The 17,951-nt window shown below is 52.9% G+C and overlaps 5 protein-coding genes across 5 annotated transcripts; 1 reads left to right on the top strand and 4 right to left on the bottom strand.

The window, feature by feature from the left end:
- Nucleotides 1–1,381: 1,381 nt before the first annotated feature.
- Nucleotides 1,382–3,337, bottom strand: PG985_006085 (alkaline phosphatase; the record flags this gene model as incomplete). The annotated part of the gene is made up of 3 exons (XM_066825854.1): nt 1,382–1,953; nt 2,015–3,182; nt 3,335–3,337. The coding sequence occupies 3 exons, from the start codon at nt 3,335–3,337 to the stop codon at nt 1,382–1,384; spliced, it is 1,743 nt and encodes a 580-aa protein (XP_066685461.1).
- A 1,061-nt stretch (nt 3,338–4,398) lies between these two features.
- On the top strand, nt 4,399–6,274 carry PG985_006084 (uncharacterized protein; the record flags this gene model as incomplete). The annotated part of the gene is made up of 4 exons (XM_066825853.1): nt 4,399–5,033; nt 5,091–5,717; nt 5,780–5,913; nt 6,072–6,274. The coding sequence occupies 4 exons, from the start codon at nt 4,399–4,401 to the stop codon at nt 6,272–6,274; spliced, it is 1,599 nt and encodes a 532-aa protein (XP_066685460.1).
- A 1,646-nt stretch (nt 6,275–7,920) lies between these two features.
- On the bottom strand, nt 7,921–12,691 carry PG985_006083 (WD repeat domain-containing protein mip1; the record flags this gene model as incomplete). The annotated part of the gene is made up of 4 exons (XM_066825852.1): nt 7,921–8,146; nt 8,203–11,264; nt 11,335–11,835; nt 12,110–12,691. The coding sequence occupies 4 exons, from the start codon at nt 12,689–12,691 to the stop codon at nt 7,921–7,923; spliced, it is 4,371 nt and encodes a 1,456-aa protein (XP_066685459.1).
- A 1,489-nt stretch (nt 12,692–14,180) lies between these two features.
- On the bottom strand, nt 14,181–15,813 carry PG985_006082 (transporter; the record flags this gene model as incomplete). Its single annotated transcript, XM_066825851.1, has 2 exons — nt 14,181–15,341; nt 15,403–15,813. The coding sequence occupies 2 exons, from the start codon at nt 15,811–15,813 to the stop codon at nt 14,181–14,183; spliced, it is 1,572 nt and encodes a 523-aa protein (XP_066685458.1).
- Nucleotides 15,814–16,491: 678 nt separating this feature from the next.
- PG985_006081 (uncharacterized protein) lies at nt 16,492–17,466 on the bottom strand (the record flags this gene model as incomplete). Its single annotated transcript, XM_066825850.1, has 1 exon — nt 16,492–17,466. The coding sequence occupies one exon, from the start codon at nt 17,464–17,466 to the stop codon at nt 16,492–16,494; it is 975 nt and encodes a 324-aa protein (XP_066685457.1).
- Between the last annotated feature and the right edge of the window lie 485 nt (nt 17,467–17,951).

The raw sequence follows: 17,951 nt of genomic DNA, 5'->3' as shown, positions 1-17,951 counted from the left end.
ATCTCCAAGTGAATCTTGTTTGTGTTCCTCGCACCACGACAGGTCATGTGGTAACGATGGGAATAAAATGGTGCGGTCGTGAAGGCTGCGTGTTGGGGAAAACCAGAAGTGAAAAGGGCGCAGCGTTTGTAGGCCGAAGCTTAGGTCACGATGGTAAACAGACAGATTTTCGTGACATTAGGCCCCGTAAGATCCCCTGCGCAGCTAGCTCTCGGGGGTAAAGCTGGTTCGGTTTATCTTGGACAAGCTCAGGCAGTACTGTCACCTAAACACCTCTTTAGGCCGTTCCAATATCAAATTAGATGCTTCGGCTTGAGAACTCGGAGAGGCGATTGGTATATCCCTTGGTAAGCCCGCGTATTACGTGAAGAAGGGAACCAGCAACCTGACGATCCTGCAGGTCGTAGGAACAGGATGTGCCTGGTTTAATCGTAATGGTGAAGGGGTTGTGAAGCCCAGAAACGAGGGGGTATTCGTCCACACAAGACAAGATGCTCGATGAGGGTGGCAGGACAAAGTACTGTAGCCACGATGACAGCATCGGGTAATATAGAGGCCGTAACCCATCGAGAAACACTCCTTGAAGACAACAATGAATTGAGTCTGCAAGTTTCTTTGCAGTTGGTAAATGCAGTATGGCATGTAGCTTGCCCAGAACCCAAGCAACTTACGACCAAATGCAAAGGGAAGCCCACTTGGACACAGCAAACTTGTTGTCTCCTGGATAACTCACCCTTCTCGTCAATGTCATGTTTGCAGACTCGGAAACTCAAATAAACCAGAAAGAAAGTACAGCATATAGCCGAGAGGCCCCAGGCACGTATTGGGTTTTCCATCTGCTTGCAAAGTTGAGGATGCACCTGCTCTTCGATACCAAATGTTGTTGCGTATTGATATTCCAATTTGATGGCTCTAGGCCTTCTTTTGTCTACAGGGGGTTTGTATACATTTGATGATTCTACCAACATACCATCCAATGTCTGGGATTAAAACAGTCTGCCAGCCATCCGGAGCCGGGGTCGGAAAGGGGACCAGCAATCAAATCGGAGCTGCGCGATCTCAGATCTAACCCGGAGTGGCACAACTGTGTATCAGACGCCAAGTGCCATCACATAAATCCGTCAAACAGTTAGATTGGTCAATGTTTGCTATCGGACTGTTCAAAATTTGGGCAAAAAACCTGGCAATGTACAATCTGCTTGCCCTTCTAAAACATGTGCTCCTGTTTCGCTTGGATGGACCTATGAAAAGGGGTATAGTTATTTGTTGCTTCGGTGAAAGCCCAAACCACCCAGTGACTGTATGAGAGTCAATGCAATTGTAAATGTCCCATCATGATACTGCCTGCCAAACATCCGAAATAATGACTCCGGGTTATGACTCAGTAAGTGCCATCTACTTGCCGCATTATCAAGTCCTCGTGAGCAGCCCAATGATCCTCGCTGCTGCTTGAATCAACAGTAGCATCTAGTTTCAATGCCGATTTCTTTGACCTTCTCTGATATTTCTTTCGGAGTTCCTTTGTGACAGCCTCCACATCAACACCGATATAGTCACGAAGAAAATCGCCTACCTCGGTATTCTCAACATTGCCACGAATGGCGTCTGTTCCGGAACCACCTGAGCTGTAGATGTTGACGTCGACAGCAGAGTGGCCATGGGAACTCCAGCCGATCTCAGCACGTTGACTGATGATCTTTGCGAACAGGTCTTGAGCTTTCGCCGGGGTGCTGACAATCTCCGCCAATTCCGCATCAGTTGCGTCATGGACACCCAAGCCCGCCTTCACAAGCTCATCGTTGATGTAGGCCTTGAGTTCCTTCTTCGAAGTCCCATTCTTGGCAGTGGATGCAATGTGTTTGTAGAGCTTGGAGGCAAGATACTCGGTAGATGATGAGGCGTTGGCAAGGACACCGGGATACCATAGGTATTCGGGGTATTCAGATCGGAGTTCTAATAAATTGTCAGTCGTCATTGGGTTACGCAGGGGAACAAAAAGAGCCGGTAGACGTACGCTTGGCAACAGACAAACCACCAGTCTCGTGGTCACTCGTCGCGACCAGTACGCTCTCCGTCTTGGACTTGTCTATGAAGTCCAAAACAGCCTGAAAAGTCTTGTCGTACTCGAGGACTTCGTGTACCTGGGCTGCTGGGTCGTTGTAATGGCCAGCGTGGTCGATTCTGCTCCCCTCGATCATGAGGAAGAAGCCCTGGTCGCTGTCTTGAGTGGCCTTTTCGAGTGCCCTCAAAGCGGTCGTGGCCATCTCGCTCAGGCTGGGATAGACATCGTTCATGTTGCGGCGGTCAAGCTCAAACGGAACATCGGTAGAAGCGAACAGTCCCAACATGGGCAGAGGGACTTCGAGACGCCCCTCCCACAGCTCATCAAAGCCAGCGCGATTGTCAGTGTAGGTCCAGCCGTACTTCTCTTTCGCCATGTTGACCACGTCAACGTCATCGGCTCTGCAGCTGCCATGGGTCGTGTTGGGTAAGAAATGGCACCTTCCGCCACCAAACATAAGATCCACGACTCTCTCGAGCGCCCCGTCTCCGATCTGCTGCAAAGCGATCTCGTCATTTTGCGTGCGCATATCAACATGGCTGCTGAAACATGCAGGAGTAGCATCCGTGATATCAGTAGTGACAACGAGACCGGTCATGTAACCAGCCCTCTTGGCAGCTTCCAGGACAGTGCCGCATGGAGTGTGGTCGGGCAACATGGAGATGGCCCCGTTGTAGCTCTTCTGCGCACAGCTGAAGGCTGTAGCCCCAGCGGCGCTGTCTGTGATGAAGGAGCTTGCGCTCCGCGTTCGGCTGCTTCCCCAGAAGTGCTTGTCCAGGGTTAAGGTGTCGCCGTGTTCCAACCCTTCAGTGTATTGGCGGAATGATCTTGTCATAGACAAAGATGCAGGTCCCATACCATCGGAAACCATGAAGATCAAGTTGCGCTTGCCGCTTGGCTTTGAGTGGCCAGTCTGCGACTTATGGGACATCCAAACTGCCATGATGAGCACGCCAGCTGTAGCCAGGAGGGCCCATGCGAAGAGCAGGACCTCGCGGAGTCGGGGAACCCATGCTGGGCCTGTTCGGTTCGATGAAGCTCTATCTCGTAGCGCATTGTCTTCAGAGTCGGCAGCCGAGTCACGGCGGTCGTCCGCCAGAAGAGGAGTCGTCGCTGAAGCCTGGGGCACAAGGGGTTAGCAACTCTCTGCTCGCGTATCGCCGGCCTGTCGTTGGCCATCGTTTACAGCCCTAAGCATGGATGAAACAGAAAAAGGGGATAGTATAGTGCGTTGGAAGCCTGCTTCCCGACCGAAAACTCAAAAAGGCTTACCATTTTGTGATGAAACTATGTTCTTCCTCACCACACTGTCAACAGTGCAGCTTTGCCGAGGAAGTCATGGGCGCGAGACGCCCAGGCGCAAGAGTGTCACAAGCTCCGGGCTAAGGCAACTCTAAGAACGGGGCGCGCCTGACCCAGACTATGACGTGTACGGGGTCGGTCTGCGGCTTACGAGTCTGCTTATATGCATACCTCGGTATCGCTACCGTCTTAGCGAGTATGCGGGCTGCACATGGTCCCTGAAAGTGCTTATCGATTGGATACCTGATCTCACGGGTCCCTGCATAACGGTCTTATCGCATCCTTGCTAATCGAACTATTCTCCACCTGCAACGCTACATACCTATCTACACCTTCTTATCGATCTCCATGTTAGGCACTGCGACCAGACGTACAAATGCTACGTAGTATCTACTTACTCGACGGATTGGAGCGATCTCGGAATACCGTTGCGATCTTCTGAGGCAATGAATCTTTTGGCTTTGTGTGCCCGGACTTGAATGGATGTTCGTGCGGAAATCATGCACGTTGGAGGACAAAGCATCTAAAATTGGCAATACTGCATTGTCGGCCGACTCGGCTCCTCGATGTCGCGTGCTTAAAACCGCGCTGCTATTTCCATGGATGGGCTGTAACCCGAGTCCAAGTGATTGGTCGTCACAATCTTTATCTCAGCCGGTGCAACCTCCAGTCACCGTCCCATCTCCTCAAACCCAAGTAGGTAATGAGCTGCAGCTGCAGCTTCCCCAACAAGTCAGGAAGTGCCCAATACCCTCCCACAGACGGAAGCTACGACGCAATGTGACCTTGGCACTGGGAAAGATCGATTCGTCGACTCGAGGAGAGTGAAGACGGGGATAGATAAACCAGATTGTGGCCATCAACCCCCCTCACATAATGTAGTGCGCTCAAGAGGTCTGGTTACAAGTAGATGAAAGACTGCGGCACTTCGTGGCTGCTGCTTGCGTCTGCTGTTGTTGTCTGAGACAATCGCCATTTCATTCGCTGTCGCATTGCCACCATACTTTACACCACAGTTCTGAAGCCTGGCCAATATGCATTGGGCCCTCCATGCCACACTTCTTTCCTCTCTGGCCCAGCTCTTCCAGCCTGCAGGGTGTGCTGCTATTCCCCGTGATGGCGAATGTCGGAAGACCAAAGTGGCCATCCTGGGTGCCGGAGTCGCTGGCATTACAGCAGCACAGGCGCTGTCCAATGCCTCCATGGGCGACTTCCTTATTGTCGAGAGAAATGATTACATCGGAGGCCGTGTCCGCCACACGCAGTTCGGCGTCAATCCCGAGACCAAGGCGCCATACACAGTGGAACTCGGTGCCAACTGGGTCCAGGGTCTGGTATCCGAAGGAGGACCCGAGAACCCCATCTGGACTTTGGCTAAGAGATACGGACTCAACAATACGTATTCCAATGAAAGCTCGATTCTCACCTACGACGAGAAAGGCTACAATGACTACACTGGGGTACTTGCCGCCTACGAGAAGGTGTACGGCGTCGCGGAGCAGGACGCCGGATATATCCTCACCGATAACCTCCAGGATACCAGTTTCCGAGCTGGCTTGAGCACGGCGGGTTGGAAACCGAAGAAAGACATGCGAATGCAGGCAGCAGAGTGGTGGGCATGGGATTTGGAAACCGCGCAGACCCCCGAGGACAGCGGGTTTCTCTACGGGTCGGCTATTGTCTCGTCCATGGTCTGGCTAAGTCCCAGCTAACGTAAAACTTCCAGAATCACAGGATACAACCTGACGTTCTACCAATTCTCTGAAGATAACAACTATGTCTGGGATCAGAGAGGATACAATGCATTCATCATTGGCGAGAGCCAGACGTTCCTGGGGGCAAACGATACGCGCCTTATGCTCAACACCACCGTCGAGTCCTTGACTTATTCAGACCAGGGAGTCATGGTCAAGACACACGACGGTTGCATACAGGCAGATTACGCCATTTCGACTTTCTCTGTCGGGGTGCTACAGAACGATGCGGTCACTTTCGATCCTCCATTGCCGCGTTGGAAGCGCGAGGCCATCGATCAGTTCCAGATGGGTACCTATACCAAGATTTTCTACCAGTTCAACGAGACCTTCTGGGACCCGAACACGCAATATTTCCTGTATGCAGATCCAAAAGTCCGCGGTTACTATCCCGCATGGCAGTCGCTTACCGGCCCGGGATTCTTGGAGGGCTCTAACATCATTTTCGTCACGGTGGTCGAAAATGAAGCCTACAGGGTGGAGCAGCAGCCAGACGAAACGACAAAAGATGAGGGTCTCGCGGTGTTGCGGTCGATGTTCCCAGACAAACAAGTCCCGGAACCAGTGGCGTTTTACTACCCACGGTGGAGTACTGAAGAGTTGGTTGACCCCTTGCCTTTTCAAAGTCGTATGACCACAGCACTAACTTTATACCGCCAAGAATGGCCTTTGGCTCCTATTCCAACTGGCCGGTAGGCATGACACTGGAAAAGCATCAGAACCTCCGTGCCAATATCGGCAGATTGTATTTTGCTGGCGAGGCCATGTCGGCGCAATATTATGGCTTCTTACAGGGTACGCGATCTGAGAAGCCCATCCCTCCTTCCCCTTTCCGTCAACTTGTTTGGGTTATTCGAAGTTTAAATGCTGCAGTCTGCAGTCTTAATACTCGTTACCCTTGAGGCACGTATATGGTTTTCCGGAGAAACAAAACTGACGTCCATGATCGACAGGTGCCTGGTTTGAGGGCCGCGAGATTGGGGAGACGATTGCCCAGATGATCAAGAACCAAACCGGGTCTGCTGGTGACATGGCCAGATACGAAGTCCTCCATGGGACTACTACTTTGAATGAGTACAGTTCGGCCAATGGCTGGCCTGTAAGTAGCTTTCTAACTTTTGGCATTGCAGGCAAGCCCGATGCATGTGTAACTTAGTATCGGACACCTGGGGAGGTGGATACCTAAACTGCCAAGGGCGGCACCAATGACCATACTCGACTTACATGGCGACTCGCAGACGCATAATGCATGTTGAAGGCGAGGAGCGAGTGTAATTTTGGTTGTATCAAGTTTCTCCCCCCTTGTTACTCCGGGAAAGAGCAGTCGATGCTTTATTCTCTTCAACCATACTTAAGGCCATCTCCATACTTTTATTATGTAAAGTTAGGAGCCACTAAATTATATGCAAATGCGTCCCTATAGTTTAATAAGAATACCTACCTGTATTTATTCTCGTAGGTGTTTAAACTATTATGATTATCTCTACGTATCTTACATGCCTTATTCCACTTCCAATGCTCCCAATATTCGGACTTGCTATAGTCAGACTATTACGGTTATTAGTATAGCCCGAATAAATTTTAAAGTTCGTTTAATTATGTATCCTCACGCCGATCTGCATCAAGCCTCATCTTCCTAGTCTCAACCTTGTGTGCAAGCTTAATTTGACTTCGATCTATATATAGTGCTTACTATAGTGTAGCCCAGGTACAGACGCTGCTCCAGCTTCGCCTTGGCTTGAAGTCATGTTTGCCTCTCTCCCCTTGTCGTGCCCTTCTGAAATGGCTATGGCCATTCCACATTTGACTTTATAATGCCATGTGCCCTGATTACCTCATTCCATCTGCCTCAACGAGCTAACGACTTTTCTTTGGTATTTCTGTCTACAACCGTCCAGAGCCGCGTACGCTTGCAAATAAGCGAGAATCGCCTAGGCGACTGTAGTTCCAGCGTACCTAGATACCATGCTCGAGTCAATACACTACACTCGAAAGAAGGATGCCATCCGCAGAATGAGTTACGTGGCGGATCTTCAGGTCCAACCGTGCTATCTCCAGGGGCATGTACGGACCCCCTATTTGGGCCTGCATGCTAATATAACTTTGAGTGCGACTTGCCCCAACCCACACCCCCAGGTATTGAAGAGAATACCAGAAAGCAAAGCAAATAGTTAGCAATGGTAGTGGTGACCGGTTCCTCGCTTGTAGAAAATGATAGAAGCGAATTTGGCGTATACTTCCGGTGACTACAGGAAGAGCTTCAAGGGGTGCAGCAGATGGCCCGCCAAACCATCCTGGCCTTCTCTTGCCTATGATGGAAAGAAAAGGGTAGACACGCAGGAGAGCATTATTTTGGCCCTTGGACTAATACTTGGCACCAAAGATACATAGCCAAAGCTTCGTAATGCGCGCTTATTATGGTTTCTCATTATAAAATATTACGCTGGTATAGGAGTTCTTGTCTTCAGCTCTAGAAATCTCGGTTATTCTCGGGATGCAAAACCATAGCCCCCCCGGAAGAACACCAAAAACACGATTGACCCAATCCTTTGGGCCATCAGACCGCCGTGGTCTACTAATCAACCAAATACACGAACAAAGACAATCCTGAACTCCGAACGGTTCAATATACACGTTTCAATAAGCCCCTCATGACGTCAATAAACTACCCGGGAAAATGCTCAAACGCCAGCAGTGAGAGGGCCCTGGAAGTTCTGCTCTTGCCCAACAATGCGACTGCGTCGGCAGCAAGTATTGATTATATCTCTTAATTCGTATCCGGGTGGAGGATCATAGGTGATCCTAGAGGGAGTTGAGATACGCCTGAGGTGTCTCTTGGGCGCACGTGAACAGATTGATGTGGTGGTCGCCCCGTGCGGCACAACCCAGGATCATGCGATGGGGATGGAATGCGGTCGTGGAGATCGGCGCGCCTCGGCTCTGTTGCAAGAAGCTCGAGTAGGGCTCCATGCGAGACAGCTCGTTTCCGTCGAAGTTGAAAACCTTGACGCAATGGGCAGAAGTACCGCTGAAGAATGGTTAGTACCAGTATGAGTCACGGGCAGGGGGGCATCGTCTACTTACACAGAGAACACAGGCAGGTGCTCGTGGGTGCTTGCTGTGCGAAGGGTATCTCTTGTCGTCTGCACAACCTTGAGAGGTGCGTCCATCCGAATGTCCCAAAGCTTGACTTTGCCATTGCGACTGGCTGTGAGCAGCTCACGCTGGCCACCGCGCTGCATGTGCACACTCTTGATCCACTGCCTGTCTGAATCGTCTTTCCACTTCTTGACCATTGACTCCTGCGACTTCAGTCTTGTGTCGAAGACGCGTACGGCACCGTCGCCAAAACCAGCGACGAACACGTTGCCAGTCATTTGGTCGGAAGTGATGGACGTGACACACGAGCCCGATCGTGCCGGGATGTCCGCAATGCATGTTTCATATGCCGCTGCCCATACCCGGATGACACGGACATCGCCAGCCACGAGCACCTTACCGGTAACCTGTTGCCAGTCGAACACCATGCCCGAGTTGACGTTGCTGGGGACCATGTGTGTGAGGGCTCTCCAGGAGGCTGCAAGCTCGGTCTTCTCCGAGTCGTAGTGACGGTAAATACGAATAACACCGTCCGAGGAACCGGTCATCAAGAAGGCCGTATCGTCCTCATTGATGAACTTCATATCGCTGATCTTGGAGCCTTCCGGGTTTCCATTGGAAAAGCGGCCAATTCGGTGCTGTTTCTTCCAGTCCCAGATGTTGACGGTATTACCATCATCGGCGACGGCGAGGTGATCTTCGAATTGATGGAAGGTCATCTTTGCTGGCTGAGCGCCATTGTTCATAATGGCGAGCTGGTTGTTCCACTTGTGAGTGCCAGCATAGTGTTTCTGCGGCTGAGTTTCTCGGAGGATGTTCTCGTTCCGAGATCTCCTCCAAAGGCGCTCGTTGTATTCGGTACTTCCGGGTTCTTCTGCCTCAGTTGGTTTCATCTGCGGCTCGCGGAAATATTCAATAGACCAGTCCAGGAGCGTACTCTTCAATGGCAGAGTCGGCAGCTCTTTCACGCTGCGCTCTTCAAACCCACCGGAAACAGGCTCGTCCGTCACATGGTAGTGGCTCGCTATCGTTGAAGGGTCATTCTGCTCTTGGGGTGCTATCCACTCGGCAGCACTACGGAACTTCTGGGAGCCACTGCGGACCAAACCAGGAGACTGCAAGGGCGCGGACGGGTAGGGCCTATCTTCCCCGCCCCAAATGCCCGAGAACAGGAGACTGGCCGTACGCTTCAAGAGACCAGGCGAAGGCTCGGGGGCTGATATATCCGAAGGGTTTGTGTGCATCATGCTATTTCTTGAACTGGATGCCTGCTTTTTGTGACCTTGGCCTCTTGGACCCCGCACTCGCCTTTGGATGTCGTCCATGAGGTTCTTGGCATGAACACTGACAGGAGAGTCGAGTAAGGCCTGGTGGACGTAATCCACGATGATAGTGGCATCTCTTTGAACCTCTGGGTGAGGGTCCACGGCAAGTATCAGGACGTGCTTCCAGCAAGCTGCGAAAACCGTGTTGTGAGAGAATCCCTGGACTGCCGGCTTGATACTGCCGTCGGCATTGCGGTTCTCCTGTCTTGCATAGTGAAGTCCTAGCTTGTAATCCATACCCTCGTTCTGAGGTGGATGGACGAGATATTCTTTCTCCTCCATCAGTTGCTCGTAGGCAGCAACAATGAACTTGCTGTCATACCGAGGTACAAAGTGAGAGAGGAACACCACCAACTCTTTGCGGACGAGAGGACTTCCATCATTCGCCATATCCAGCAGGGTCCAGGCAATGGACTCCTCAATGCGAGCAACCTCGTCGGTCAAGTCTGGAATGCCCAAAAAGGTTGTCAAGGCGTGAACGACTGAGGCTCGGACCTCACAGCAAGGGTCCTTGGTCAAGGTTGACAATTTCAGGGGCGCATTTTCTCTTATGCCTCTCCATTTCGCCTCCGGGAAGTCTTGCCATAATTGACTGACGCAAAGGCAAGCCCATTGCCTCAGAAGTGGATTCTCCTCGTTTCCAAGGTGCGCCAAACACGAGGACATGATTTCAGGCTTTTCGGAGTTATTGCTCTGATTGCAAACCACTTGCCCAGGCCTGTATCCTTTGCAAAGCATCGCCAAGATGAAAGCGCACATCGCCTTGTGTTCGTCGTTGGCAACGACAAGGCCTTCCGACGGTCTCATGATCGCCGAGAAGTAGCCGTAGCCACTATCTTTGATGAGGTCGGGCTGACACGAGATGTCCACAGCCAGTATTCTGGTCCAAATGTAGACCATGACAGGCTTCAACTCATTCGCGGCTGACTGAAGCAGTTTGAGCACATACGGGAAGATACCGATGCTAAGTGCAAGCTGGACAGCCCAAGGGCCCAGGTCCAAGAATCTGCTTAAGAGGATAAGAGCCCGTACCCGATGCTGTTGACTTAGAAGGACTTGAAGCACCACCGGCAGTTGCTCCGGCGGGTTCTGTGCGTTTGCATTACCCCTGGCAATATATACTTCAAAGGCCGTGAGTTGTTCGGTGAAGAAGGTCGAGCTCTGATATTCAAACTCGATTCCTTCATGTTCTTTTCGTTCCAGCATCGGCAGCTGAGCCAGTGCGAGATCGACGGCGAGATCCCAGCTCTCCCAGAGAGGGTGCTGGTGTGTATCAGGCAGTTCAGGATATGACTGTGGATGGCACCCGTATACCATCATAATACGCTGGGCCAGAATGAAATTGCGAAATAATGCTGCCACCATTAGATCTTGTCTGAAGAACTTGCGGAATAAGTGCCGGGGCAAAGAAGTCCATGCTATCGTATCGGTAATGGCAGTGAAGATCCAGTTGAGCTCGCCAAGCGGTGTCCGCCTCTCTTGAAGGCGGCCAGGCAACTTCTTGGCTCGTTCTGGAGTGAGGTGCGTCTTCAATGGGTTTTGTAGAACAAAATACCACAGTGCCATTTCTATGGGGGTAGTCAAGCAGGCAGTGAACAGATCGGCAGGCAGTTTAGGATTAGTCGGCAGGTTCTCTTTGGCGGCGCAAGCGGCCAGATGCAGGTACGAGCGGAACTTGACCTTCTCGTAGCTTGGATCTGCCGCGGCCGCCGTCTCCTCCCTCTTCCTCGTGTTTCTCGACGAAACGATGATAATTAGTTAATATGTTGCCAGCCTCGGAGCAATCCCATACAAAGATGGTTGGGGCCTGGAGCCAGTGCTGTAGGTCGTAGAGAGACACCGGGATGTACTGAGTATAGTTCTTGTTGAACACCCAGATCTCTCCAGAGCTGGTAGGTTTGGGCACGCCATGTCCGTTGTAGTGCAGGAGGACACGCTCATCCTTGGCGTTCCTCCTTAAGGATATGCAGAACTTCTTTGTTTCTTCCACCGAAGGATCCAGGTATTGCTTGTATCTCGTGCGCACCGATATGTTCTCGTACTGATTTTGCAGGGCCTTGCCGATGTTCTCGAGCGCCTTCTGGCCGTAAGGATCCGTCCATGCTTCTAGTTTCGCACCAGGATTGGTCCTTAGCTGGTCTGGTGGCTCGACTCCTATGTTCAGACAGACTGCAAGGGCAGCGGACACAGTCTTGAGGCGATCCCGCATGCGCCAGTCTTCAATGGTGTAGTCCGGTGATTTTGGGTGACCAGTGGTTTCGTGGCGTTTGTCGGTGTAGTACATGTACCAGTTCTGTCCAGAACATGTCAGTATATCCAATGTCGGTTCTTGCAGCAAGTGCTCTTGGGTAGGTAGGATGTGACTGGTGCTGGACTGCTGCTGCATTGACAAAGCCCAAGACAGCTCAGCTCGGGCGGAGACCCAAGTCCAGGCTCCCACGAGATGGTGTATCCTGGACAGAACGTCACAATCACACAAAGCACCTATCTTTTCCTTCGACACGGATGCCGCCCTCGGACACCACCATTGCTCATGGATTCATGCGTAGACGCGAGCAACAACTTACATTTGCTAGCTGGGAGATAATATCTTCCGACTGATAATGGTCTTCGAAACCATGGCGCGCGCTCCATTCGTACACCTCGTCGTCCGACAGATCCGCCTCTTCATGCCGAGGAAAGTGCTCACTTTTGGAGCGCAGCAGGGGAGGCTTCGGCCGGCGTCTCGGCGTCTCGCGGTCGGAATCATCGAACGATGTAGCGATTGAGACTCGGGGCTTGTTTCCCGGGGCGCTGGAAGGTCGGCGGTCGCCATCCTGGTCTGTGTCGTCGTCATAGGCGCCATTGGTCTGCCCGTTCACTATATCGGAGCCCCGCGACGGCGGCGGCTGTTGGTGGTATTGCGCAAATGCGCTGCTGCTCGACCCCGGATGCGATGGCATGGCGGCAGAGGTGCTCTGGTTTGCCCGGTATGCCACTGGAGTAGGCCCAAAGCGTGCGACTCTAGAAGCAGAAGCGCCCGAGCTGGAAACGCGTCGGCTTTGGTGTGAAGAAGAGGATTGAGGATTGGCGGATGTCGCTGGAGGTTGGTGATGGAGCTGAAGCTGATGGTGGTCTAATCCCCTCCCATTATGTGCGACGGCAGACATAATGCATATTACTGCAATGATGAATATCGATGCACATGGCACAGCATCGGCGATGCTTTAGAGAAGTCCCTCGAAAAGGCGATTCTGCTGGTGCCAGATAGAGATAATCAGTTGGCGGTTGCTGATATGTATTGAGTAGCAAGTAGGCGCTGGGCTCTATTACTCTTTCTCTCTCTTTCGCTCTGCAAGGCGGGCCGCTGACATACCCGTCACTCTTTCCTTAGGCGCGGTTGGACCGAGCCAGGCAGCTCTGCTGGCGAGGGCCGTGCGAAGAGCATGTCAATTGATGGCCGATGGATGCTCAATTAACTTTAAGCAGCTTATGCTGCAACTCAGGCTTCAAATGGATTGTTTGCCCCGCACCCAACAACTTGAACAATTATTATCACTCTCATCACCATTCTCGATCTTCGAAGTCATTTCTGACGGTTATCTGGTTGCATGTACGTGGTTTCAAGATACATATTATATCCTCCTGAGCAATTGGCTTCATTGCATGGGTAGGACAAGTACCTACCAGACAGACGCGCTGCCAGCACCACAGCTGCATAAGTCACAAGCCGATCACAGATGCTGACCTGGGTATCTGTTGTTCTGGCAGTGACAGTCCCACTCAACATTCTTATGGGCACATTCTGATAACCAGGAAACAAATGGGGCAGGCCACATCAGGAGCGAAAGGATCAGGCGAGTAATTTATACCAGGCAATGAGCGGTATGTATCGTCTGCAATCCCAATCAATGATACACAACCACATCAGGTAGGTAGATGATGTCGAGGGCCTTCGCATTCTGGGGTGAGATCCACCTTCGGTTCAAGGTAGGCCTGACAAGGTTATTTGTTTAGTTGAGTCAAGTAGCGCTAATGGCCAAGCGTCCGCTGACAGTTCAGGTGTCAGTCGCGTTTTTCCAGCGCTGTGGAGGTCAGCCAGCGGATCCATCAATGATTCTATCGATGGAGCGAGTACCTCTTGCTTTATTTGCATACCTCTCGGGTGCGTTGATGATGAGCTGCAAAAATACTATGGCATTGTGAGAAACATGACACCTTCATGCATAGTGCCTCGCAGCATCTTCGGCCCTACGTGAGAAGAATGAGCCGTATGCATCAGATGGTCTCAGCCGCAGGCATCACATCCGAGCTGCCAGCGAATTGAGTTCGAAATCTGGGGAAAGTGTGGATAGCAATGAGACATTTCGAGGTCTTGTCTCAACCCAGGTGCCAGGCCACGAGCAGAAGCAACTAAGAGTTCGCGGCCACGCCGTGCCGTGCCATGCCATGTCAACGTCATCCTACAATAAGAGCATCGTCTATGCAACGGGCGGCGCTTATTGGCTCATGAAGCAGGTGGGCGTCTCGATGTAATTCCAAGATGCACGGCTGAGCCAGTATCACCAGCTTGAGCAGATTCAACGTTGCTTGCAACAGAAAACTAAAGTTTGGGCTTTCCAGTGAGCTTCCAAACTCGAGCTGCTGACTAAAGCTAAGCTATATGATATAACGGTACCCGTTCGCAACAGCCCTCTGCTCCTCCTCCGTGATGCGACCCATAGCTGCCGCATCGCTCGGGCTGATTTGAGCAGCCAGCCTTTCAAAGTGTACATTCCGCCGCTTCATCATGTACCGCAGCGTCAGGATGCATGCCATGCCCAAGGCCTGGAAGGCCAGGAGACAAGCCCACGACTCGCGGAAGTAGGGCTCGTACTTGTCCAGCCAGAAGTAGTTGGCGAAGAGCGAGGCGACGTTGGCGCACGTGTTGGCGATGCCGATGGCCGCGGCGCGCTTGACCCGCGGCTGGACGATGGTTGAGGACAGCCACGTGTAGGTCGTCGAGTAGATGCCGAACGTACCGGCGCAGACGAAGAATGTGAGCGCATACCGCGCCCACCTCTGCTCACCCAGCGCGATAAGGCACACCGTCGCCGCCATGGCCACGGCGCCGGAGATGATGGCGTGCGGCGATCGCTTTTGCCGCCTGTCCGCATCGAATGCGAACCCTATGGCCCAGAAGAACGAAAACAGGTAGGGAGGCGCGGTCAGCAGGAGGACCGTGGTGCTGTTCTTGAAACCGATCTGCTGGATCAGGGTCGGGAAGAAGTGGGAGTAGGAGATGGACGCCGTCGTGGCCATCTGGAGGCACGCAAAGAGCCAAACCCGACAGTCCTTGAGAGCCCACGCGATACCCTGCCAGATGGTAACCTCGTCCTCGCCCGTGCCGTCTTCGTTGCCGGCATCTGCAGCTAGACGACCCTGAGCCACGACTTTCTCTTCCTCGGTGAGCCACTTTGTGGTACCCGGGTAGTCCGGGATGACGAAGTATCCAGTGACCCCGACAACTACCGTGGCTAACCCCTCCAGGATGAACAGCCACCTCCATGCGGCGAGATTGCCCACGCCGGCCATCCCGGAGAGGATGCCAGCAGAGATAAGCCCTGCAAAGGAGTTGGACAGCAGCAGGCCACAGACGAGCAGGGCCATGCGCACGCCCAGCTCCTTCTTGGTGTACCAACAGCTGAGGTAGTAGATGGCGCCAGGGAAGAAGGGGGCTTCGACCAACCCAAGAAAGAAACGAACAGTGAGGAGCCCGGCAGCGCTAGACGTGGCCGCGGTGCAGCCACTCACAATTGCCCATATCACGATGACTCCAGGCTAGAAGCAGCTCGTTAGCAAGAGTATGGCATTTCCTTCGTTCCGAATTGCTACGACCCACCAAGAATAGATGAGGCTGGAACTTGCTCATCATGAGCGTACTGGGCAGCTGCATGAAGATGTACCCGGCGGAGAAGATGCTGATAGCCGTCTGGTACATGGCGCCTTGGACATGTGTGTCCTCCTGCAGCCCGTATAATCGAGCCTGGGTAATGGAGTTCCGGTCGAGGTAGTTAAACAGATAGATGATGACAACGAAGGGCATCAGACGGGAGTCGATCTTGCGGACCAATCTCCTCTCCGTATCCCTGGCGAACTCGGGAGCATAGGATCGGTAAGTTTCCATGAAGTTTCTGGGATCAGCGCTCCTCAAGGGCGCGGCGGTGCCGGCCAGGCCAACCTCGGTCTCGACATGGCTGGCATCGATCTTGAAATCTAGGTCATTAGACAGGTCGTGATTTTGCGTCGACATGATAGGCAAGACAGCAAACCAACGTCTGCTTGTTGAACAATGAACCTCTGCTGGTCGTGAGATATGAAGTTACGGGTGCCACGAGAATGGATCTACTACCAAGCAATATTTAAGCACCTCTTGGCTCCGGGGGCCAAGACCTCTTGATATATTGATCCAGACAAACAAGCACCAGACCCATGACAATTCCCCGCATGTAACGGTATCCTGGTAGTACGGCATCGAGCCGTTTCTCCGCATGAAGCAGTGATGGTGCGGCGACGAGCTCATGAGCACTCCCTAGTGCCGTCAGGGGGGTGAGAATCGGACAATGCCCGAAGCTCTTCCCTGTCATGCCGCATGTCGCCCGTTTGCGGGGAAATCATGTGGAAGACAGCTTTTGCTCGATAGGTAAGGATAAGTATTTTGTCTATGAATCATTGCCCTTCCAAATCGACACGGTCCGAGCAACAGCCCAGCATCCCATGGGTAGGACTTGAAATGACTACGTCGTGCAATACCACCCAGGGCACGTGTTTTACGAAGGCACCTGAAGTCCAAGCAGCATTATTAGAGTATTACAAGATGCCGACCTTATGCCGAGTGCATGTTGTGTGTTGGCTGATGAATACTGTTGATTACTTTGTACGTACACATTGTAGTATCAAATACTGTATAAAATAAAATGTAAATCAAAATCTACGTCTCCAGACTCTTCAGGTACTCATACGTGTTATCGACCGCCCCCAATGCCGACATGAGCTGCGCATCGTCGGTCGCCGCGCCAATATGCGGCGTGCTGACGACATTGGGCAGCCGCCAGAGCGCCCCGTAGCGCTCGGCCGTCGGCGGCTCCTGCTCGTGGGCGTCGAGTCCGGCGCCCCAGATGAGCCCCTCCTCGAGCGCGCGGCGCAGGTCGGCCTCGTCCACGATGCCGCCGCGCGCCGCGTTGACGACGATGGCGGTGCGCTTCATGACACTCAACTCGGCGTACGAAATCATGCCGCGCGTCTCGTCCGTCAGGGGCACGTGCAGCGTCAGGACGTCGGCGTCGGCCAGCAGGTCTCGGTACGCCGGCACGCGGCGGTGCGGAATGTCGGGCCAGGCGCCGGCCGGCAGGTAGGGGTCGTAGGCGACGATGTTGGCCGCGAAACCGCCCTGCAGCATCTGCGCCACCTTGCGCCCGATGTTGCCCATGCCGATGATGCCGATGGTCTTGCCGAACAGCGTCTGCCCCGTGCACGTCTCCTTGGGCACCGGCTGGGTCAGCTGCCGCGCGTAGATGGACGGGATGTTGCGCGCTACCGCCATGGCGAGGGCGACGACTATCTCGGCTACGGCTTGGGCGTTGGCGCCAGGGGTGTTGAGGATCCTGATGCCGCGGGCATCGCAGGCCTCCTTGTCGATCTTGTCAATGCCGACGCCGTGCTTGCCAATTGCTATCAGGTTCGGGCATTTTGCGATGTCATCGGCTCTCATGTAAGAACTCCGTATTAAAATGGCTTTGGCCTTTTGTTGCCAGCCGGTGAACTCCTTATCTGTGTTCAGAACCACATTGAATAATGTCCTCGCATGCTCGATAGCTTTGGGGTGGAAGGAGTCGATGACGTATATTGTCGGCTTGTCTTTACCGGCAGCCGCCCCTACCTCATGATCATTCATCATGGGTGCCATCATGAAAAATTTCAGAAGGGTGAAATGTGCAAAGCAGCCGTCGCTTGAACAGCAGGAGGTCTAGATAGGGGATAAACTGTTTGATTGTCCAGGTGCATTTGTTAGTTAGCAGGTTCCATCACGAGAATGCCCGAGTTAAATGTAGACACCAAAGTTCTCTTCCTCGGACTACTCGGGGACCAGCCTCGGATAGCTTCCGGTCAATCAATGCCTGTTGACGGATGACGAATGCCGTCACCGTCCGATACGCCGGCGTTGGAGGTGACCCCAGAATCGAAGATCATCGAGGTAGCCTGCAGCAGGTCCCTCGTTGCGGCGGGGAACACGTTCAGGTTGGAGGCATATCGGACATCCTCCGTCCACATACTTATTCATCCCCACCTACCCCACAGCCCACGGGGTGCTTCAGGAGTGCGGGGGGATGCCAACCTCGCGCGTATTGATCTTGGCATTGTACAGGGATGGGACTTCGTGACTGGAAAGAA

This window comes from Apiospora marii (genome assembly GCF_038362585.1).
Source record: "Apiospora marii strain CBS 49790 chromosome Unknown utg000004l_segment0_segment0, whole genome shotgun sequence".
NCBI classification, from domain to species: domain Eukaryota; kingdom Fungi; phylum Ascomycota; class Sordariomycetes; order Amphisphaeriales; family Apiosporaceae; genus Apiospora; species Apiospora marii.
The sequence above is the reverse complement of the archived record's forward strand: the minus strand, read 5'-3'. Positions and strand labels throughout refer to the sequence as shown.